Genomic DNA, 8,137 nt, shown 5'->3' on the forward strand with positions numbered 1-8,137 from the left:
TGCCAGAAGTCATTTGGAGCATTAGATAAGTCACGAAACAGGATGTTGATTAGCATCCAGTGCTAATTTCATGCAAGAGATTGTAACTTCTGAAAATAGCTGAAGATGAGAGCATTGCCTGTTATCACATCCAAAGCTATCTCTCAGATTCAACACCAGTTTACACACAGAAATTGAACTTGAGCACGATAAACATCTTATCCTACTGTACTACTGAAATTTATCTTAGAAAGCACTGACTGTATCATCTAACTGCATCTGTCTTCTTCTGATATGCCTTCTCTCAAGCAACTACAGTTCCTACCTACAAATAATTATTACTCCAAAGTTAAGTTAATCAGCACACATTTTCTGCCAGGCTGGTCAATCAGGATTGTAACATACATGTCAAACATATGCACAACAACAAAAGAACAGAAAATGGAATCATAGAATAAATATTCTGAGTTGGAAGGGACCCACAAGCGTCACAGAAGCCCAACTCCTGGCCCTGCACAGACCCAAGAATCACACCACATGCCTGAGAGCACAAGCATTTGGCACTTTTGGTGCATTTTCTAAATGGCAATGCGTATTTGTTTTCCACAGGGTTTTTTCAGTGCTTTTGAGAATGAAACAAGCAGTTGCCAAAAGCGTACAGTGAGCAGCATCTTACTTCACCCCTCCAGTCACACAGTCCTGCTGTGCACAGTAAGAAGACAGAGCAAAACAAATGCACTTTGCAGTTTCCACTGATGATAGCTGACCCTGCTAAGAGCCTCTTCTAAAACTGCCAGGGGTATTTACACCTCAAACCACCTATTCATTATCACCAAAGTCAAACTGTCCCCATCACTGCTCCATACACTACAGATATATGAAAGGTACAATCTTGAATCTGACGTGGTATTAAATCCAGGATCAACAGTGCTTTGTAAGGACACGATGTCAGCAGTTTAACAAGAAAGGTTAACGTTACAACACAGAGAGAATTTAAATGCTGCTTCTCTCCCAGTGAAGATGCTGGCCCAAGTCTGGATTTCCACAGTGCTTAGACAGGAACCTCTACAGTGGGCTGTCCTCTTGGCAAGGGCTTCTGATGGTTTTTAACCTTAGTCAGTGCTGGGAGTCTTGCTTACATGCCTGGTTTTGTATCTTCTAGAAGATTTTGCAAGATATATTTTGCAAAGACTTACAGTATCAAATACAATTCATCTAAAGCTTATTTCTTGAATGGGATGCTCCAGTTTTGAGGAACAAGTCTGTGCCAACAGCAGCACCATAGCTTGCAAGCAGGACAGGACACCACTTCTGATGGTCAGTTAAAAGCAGAAATGGTTGCAAATAAGTGAAAATAAATGCACATAATTGCATGCACAAAGAGTTGCATGAAACAGGCTTTGTAATGTACTTCTGTTGTTAGCAAGCATCTTTTTAATAAACATAGAACTAGGGAGTTACTCTCTGTTAAGCTTCTCATTCATGTTATTCTTAAAATCATGACATCTGCTAACAGACAGCAGACCTCAATTTCTCAGTGCTGTCCAATACCAATACAGGAAAGAAAGAGCGTGACATAAGAGGCAGGGGATGAACAGAAGAACATGGCAGCTGAGACAGCCATTGCTGCACAATTGCCAAGATTTTGGAAGGGGACACCATATAAAAATCAGCAGGATGAAGGCTACATGTTAACTCCCTCTCCCTAAGTAAGAAGGGTTAGGGTGCAAATAGAAAGGATGTGCTTACAGGCAATAAGGTTAAAAAAGCAAACTGAGTAGAACAAATAGCTAGGTTTATGCTTAGATGGTTACACTTCTATTTAGAGTGCAAGCTGAAGTTGCACTGGAAGCGACTTTTAAACAACTGAAATTCAGTATACTAGACAGTCATGGCTGTGACAGGCAAGAACACTTTTCATAATTGATGACTTAACAGCAGAAGAGTTTTATTTAACCTTGCACTTCCTTAGCTGCAGGGCTGCTCAGGTTTTCAGAGCAGCACTGCAGAGCTGTCTTGGGGCAGGTGGCTCCTTGACAAACCACTGGAGTCCCCTCTTCCCCTTCTTTCCGAGCACTTGGCACTCACCAAACTCTGTGCAGACACAACAATGATGAATAATCAAACTGACAGAAAACTTCTTTGGGAAGGAACACTTGTTATCTACAGCTGGTGCAGCAGCACAAGAAAGGATACAAGGATCAGTGGGACCAGTCCAGCAGCTGCTTGACACCATGGCAGCTTAATTAGAACCTGAAGAACAATCAGTACTGTGGACAGCTCTGGTTAATTAGCTCTTTGTTTCACCATGCATCCTGCTCCTCAGATTCAAGAAAATCTGAGAGTTTCTGCTACCACCACACAGAAATTTATAGCCACTACAATCACTGAGAAAACCTGAAAACAGTCCCTGAAGTCCCAAACCAAGAAAGTACAGAAATACACCCTTCACATGAGATATTCCTCAGCTACTACAAATACTGTCAGACTCCACTTGGAAGGAAACAAAAGAGAAGGACTTATGATTGTTGATACTGACAGCAATGGCTTTGAATTCCATGTTTTTAATACAAATACACTGCCACCATTTCGCACATCCAAGATCAACTTAAACTGGGAAAAAAACAAACAAAAAAAACCAACACCCCAGAGCCAATTACCCCATCCCAAACTCCTTGCAATTTAAATCTCTCCACATAAATATTTGATGTGAATTCAAGAAACTGGACCTAGAGCTTCAATCCACAGTCACTGAGAGGACCTGGGAGCAGGTGAGGGAGCTGAGAGCAGCCTGCAGGGCCTCTGTTTGGCTCTTTGCCTTCAGATAAGGTGGGAACAGTGCCAATGCTGGGCACAGCACTGTCACCCTTCCCCTGCAAAGCCACCTTGGCACAGAGGGGCAGTGTCCAAGGACTTCTGTCACAGCAGTACATCTGCTGGCATGCAGAAATGGCAAGTTTTAAAGGCTCTTAGCTTCTGCTCCAGCCTGCTTCACGCAGCAGAGAAACTAACATTTTAAGAAGCTTACTTCTCAGGAATAAATATTTATAATGAAGCTAATCTAAAGGCTGTGCTGTTCCCAAAGAAATGCAGCAACAACTGTGAGTTCTTTTAATCTTGAGTCACAAAGTTAATAAACTTTTTCTTTTAATCTGAAATAAAAATGGGGCACACAAAAAGTAACTTGTGTAATTTATTGAAGGAACACATGAAGTGTCTAGAAACAAGGTACTGGAATTTAAAAAAAAAAAATCACTGAATCAGGCTCAAAAGAGCTAGAGCATGTAGACCTGCCGTACAACACAAAATTAAGATTTATTACAAAACAGAGTCAGACAAAGAACCTTGTAAATTGCATAAGGTGTCAGAAGCCAAAATATGACCTCTGAAATTTTGAGTTAAAAAGGGGATGGCTACCTCATATAGAAATTGCCTTGACATCTGCTCCCAAAAGCATTGCATTTTGTCTCTGGAGCAGTTCCTTCTATATGAGTGAAAAAAAAAAATTGAGCTACACCTGTCAGCATTAGTGGAATTAGGACCAAGCCTTCCTCATAAAGGGCACGGCAAGCAACCTTACCCCATTACTCCTTTAGTTATTTCCAGTGAGATGAAGGTAAGTCAGCCTACATGGGTGCAGGTGAGAGGAAAAGGAAGGCACACTCTGAAAAAACCATGAGAATGCACAGTGATTACACAACAGCAAGTACAGGGCTGGAGTGTTGGATTTGACTTTTAAATAGATGTTCCTACCTAGAACATCTCCACTCAACCAATCTGTGAAGTTACTTATGCCCAAGACTTGTTACCCAGAAACACCCTATATAAAGTCATTGGGACCATATGCTCAAAGGCTACTCACTACACACCCTTTACACTTCAATCCCACTTCTTTGGGGCTACTTCAAAAACCACAGGAAGAGCCCCCAGGAACACATGACCCAATATATTATCTACCTCATGTGCAAGTGGCATTTCTTTCTATCATCACCTTCTAACATCACCTTCTCTAACACAAAAAGCAACAGAAGCTGAAGGAGAAAACCAGTGATAAAACATTTCACTACATGAACTCTTCCTGCTACTGGCTTTCAAATCCAAAAATTAGTCACATCACTTAAATATCAGTCAGAATTACTCAAACACAACTGTTATATTCTTCCTGAACAGAGCAGAATGAAAAAGCATTGAAAATCACAGCTCCAGTTGCCAGAGAGTTTTCATGTTTTAAAAAAAAAAACCTGATGGGAGCAATCACATAAAAGTATGCAAATATCCAACACCGACCAACAGCCATCCTCATCTTTCACCTTTGTTCTCATCAGTTTCACAGGAAAATACTCCACTTAAAACACTTAAGCTTATGTTGGCCTTCAAAAGTCCAATTTCAAGAGAGTACAAATTTGACAACAAGCACCCCACTTTCAGCAAAGAGCCATTCCATGATACAGAGTTAAAAGTGCAACAACTGTTTTCAGTGCCTAGATTAAAAGTAAAGTTCTAGTTCTAATTTAATCCTCGCATTTTAAACTCTCAAGTGAGCATTCAAATAAAGGTCACAGACTCAAAGTCATGGTTTGTATTTTTTTCCAGTGAAGACTGTTTTTTTACTCCTGTGAAAATCAGTATGCATATTTTCCAAAGATGACTCACAAGGACACATGTGGTCCCTAGAAAGGTTCTCATCAAGTTGTAATCATTCATAAAAAAAATAGATGCTGTAGAATCATAGTCAATGACAGCAATGATAACCTGCCATGCCATACCTCCTTCTACTCTCATGGTAAAGAAATACTAAAACCAAATTAAAATCTTAAAATAATTTCCCCATTGCTATTGATGTGTGAGACCAAAATTTTAAAACACTCTTTCAAAACCTTTCTTTGTGTTCATGATTTTTACTACATTAGATAAGACTATCCTCAATGACTTACACTGACATATATAAGATTACCATTTGAATGTCAGGATGTTTTAACCTACACATCCTTTTTAAAGCAAGAATATAAATTATTATATGCTTACATTGAAAAAAAACAACTCTCATGAAATAAGAATACTATTGCAGTATACTTTGTATTAACTAGTGCCAAGCAGAGAGAAATCTACAATCTATGAAAGCAGTTAAAGCAGAAATATTTTAGAAAAGTTTACACAAAATTAAGTTATCCAAAATATTTAGGATATAGTAACAGCATCACACATTTTTGTTACGTCTAGATTGGCATGGATTTTTAATCAATTAATAGTCAGCAAGTGCTCTATTTCCCCCTGATCAGTATGAGTTTTCATTCATCAAGGAACATTATCTTTGTCAGCAAAAGGGGTTAAGATTATCACAGGCTTTTGCCACATTGCAACAAGTTGGTTAAATCCTGTTTCAGTTAAGTGTGCATTTTCTCACTAGGCAAGAATGCAAAACCTTTCGGAAGAAAATATGTGCAGTGTCAATTTACAGGTTAATTTATGTGAAATATAGTAGACTATTTTAAACCTTTTTTTAGTAGGCTTTTTTTAAAGCTGATGACATTTTCTTCCATTAAAATTTATTTGAAATGTGCTTATATTTACAAAGTGGTTGAACATACACACCAGTATAGACAAAATTCTCTAAGAACTATATCTGTCATTTGGCAGTTCTATTTGTCAGCTCTATATATCAAACAACACTTGTAGTCCCTCTTTCAACAGTACCTCAGTATTAGCCTAGCCTAAGCTAATCAGAGCCAGCACATCCTAATTGCCCCTCTGCGGGGAACATCCAAAGGACCAAGCAAATTACCAAAGCAAAGGAATAGAAAAACAGCACGGGGCGCTTCTCCTCCCTCCACACACACCCAGACAAGGAAGCTGCTCAAAACAGTATCAATCCCGGCCAATTCCCACAATTCTCTTTTCCTCTCAAGTTTTACTCTCCCTGCACTTTTTCCCCGCCTGCCAAGTAGGAAGGCCGAGCCCCCCGCTCCCCTCGGTGCAGCAGCGGCAGGATGGATTCCACTGTCAGCGTTGCACAACCGCGCACACCGGGAACGCGGGGAAGGGCCCGGGCTCCCGCCCCGCGTTCCAGCGTGGCGGGTCCCCAACACAAGCACCGCCTGGGGGCCGGATATGAAAGGGCAGCGAGGGCGCGGCGGCGGCGGCGGCGGCTGCTGCTGCTGCTCTGCCGCCACCACCGCCACCAGCCACCCCCGCGCCCCTCGCAGCGGGGCCGGGAGGCGCGGCTGGCCGGCGGCCAGGGCGCACGGCAAGGCCGCCGCGAGGAGCGCGGGGAGCGCCACGGCTCGGCCCTGCGGGGCGGCCAGGGAGCATCCACCATCCCGGCTGAGCCCCTTCTCCTCCCGTCCCGCCGCCGCCGCCGGTACCTTCCCGCCTGGCATCGCCCCCGGCGCGGCGCCGCGTCCCCGGTCACGTGGCGGGGGAGCACCGGGGGCGGGGCCGAGGGAACCCCCGGCCCGCGCCCGCCCTTTGCAGCTTTGGCGCCGCCGGAGCCGCGGCTCCTGATTGGGTAGAGCAGGGGTGACGTAAGGGGCAGGGCGGGGTTCCCGGCAAGGAGGGGCTCTGGGGCCGGGCCGGGCCGGTGGCGCGGGAGCTGCTCCGTCCTGCGGGAGCGCTCCTCGGGAGCTGGCGGGCATTTCCCGGCGGGGAACGCCAGTGCTGGCCCAGCGTCCCTCCCGCCCTCCCTGGCGAGCTGCCCCGAGGCCCCAGGCGGATCTGGGGGTGCCTCGACCGAGGGGGCTGCCGCCAGCTGGGCTGTGTGTTCTCTGCCCAGGGCACGGGCTGAGCTGGCAGCGCTGATTTTTGAGGGCACGGTGCGGAGAGCGACATCTGAGCTCTGCCCTTCTCTGAGAAGTTTTTCAGCCTGGGTTTCGCCGCCGCATCCTTCGTGATAGCCAAGGTCACACATGCATCCTTCGGGATACCCGGGTTCACTCAGAAGTTAATCTCCAACGAGTGTTTAGCCCCACAAGGAAAGGAAGCGCAGGGATGGAAACACTGGCTAGATACCTAAGCAAGTCATGTCTAAACGCAAGGCACTTGATGAAAAATACGTTTGCTGTTACGCCGTTAAAATAAGATTTTTTTAAACTTCCTAAACAAAAAGTAAGCCGATAATGTACTGGCAAAAAGGGTAATGTCGGTGCCAAGATGTTGACTTGGAATCGGAACTTTGCATGGACGTTGTCTTCTGTAAAATGACAAATTGCAGCTAACAGAAGGAAAAAAAGGCTGATCACCTTTGCAAATGTTTTACTAGTGCAAGTGGAAACACTGGCAGAAAAGGGACAGAGAGGTTATTTTTATATTGCTTATTGTATATTCTTGACAAGGTCACCTTGGTTGTCAGTGCTGCTGTTAAACACAATAATAATAATAATAACAATTTTGTAAAATAAGGTAGTTATATCTCATAGCTTGATTAGAATTTATAAAGTACTTAAATCTTGATAGAAGGTACTGCATGACTGCATTTTTATTGTTGAGCCCTAATTACATATATCCGTCTATAGTTCAGTTTGCATTTTTCCCAAAGCACCCTATGGCAAACACCCGTCTGGCATTCCCTTTATAAAACTGCCACTAATTAAAGTAGATTTTGCAAACAGAAGAGACAAAAATATCATCATCCAAACCCCATACTGCCTTTGATTTTTATGTTCAAAACAGAATTAAAAGCACTGGGTTCTCATCCTTCCAAAAATTTGCAGTATTTCTTCTGAAATTACCAGACAGACAAATTAATTCTATTATATATCCTCGAGGTAGTTTTTTTTTTTAATGTACGTTATTACACTGCTTAGCTAAATAATCTTATGTTAGAGCTAAACCGCAGAGAAATGGACCACAGAAGTCTGGTCTACTTTAGTGAGTGTATTTTTTCTGTACATAAACTCCTTCCAAGAATTCCAAGGTGCTCACACCTGGGAGGAACTTACTTCTATAGAATCCCAAGAAGGTGACTCAATCTATAGATTCTTTTTGTTTGCATGTTCTTTACACACAAGTACTGAAATGACATGAAAGTAGAGGAAGCATATGAGAAAACCACATGAACTAAAGCAGAGTTGCAGCTTTTTAAAAAATAATGTCTCAATTTCATTATTAGAAATAATGTGAAGAAAGATTAATAAAAGCCAAGCTTCTTGACAAAAGCTGAAAT

The 8,137-nt window shown here is 43.0% G+C and overlaps 1 protein-coding gene across 3 annotated transcripts in view; it reads right to left on the bottom strand.

Moving 5' to 3' along the window:
- Window positions 1-6,626, bottom strand: part of SPIDR (scaffold protein involved in DNA repair) — a 195,258-nt gene extending 188,632 nt beyond the window's left edge. For all 3 annotated transcript variants that reach the window (XR_005955639.1, XM_041473623.1, XM_041473624.1), the window contains exon 1: window positions 6,342-6,626. Coding sequence is in view for 2 of the 3 variants with exons in the window: in XM_041473623.1 (XP_041329557.1) it covers window positions 6,342-6,611 (270 nt within the window). In the remaining variant the exon portion in view is untranslated. The remainder of the gene's footprint in view (window positions 1-6,341) is intronic.
- Between the last annotated feature and the right edge of the window lie 1,511 nt (window positions 6,627-8,137).

Source organism: Pyrgilauda ruficollis, unplaced genomic scaffold, assembly GCF_017590135.1.
Source record: "Pyrgilauda ruficollis isolate IOZ18807 unplaced genomic scaffold, ASM1759013v1 scaffold30, whole genome shotgun sequence".
NCBI classification, from domain to species: domain Eukaryota; kingdom Metazoa; phylum Chordata; class Aves; order Passeriformes; family Passeridae; genus Pyrgilauda; species Pyrgilauda ruficollis.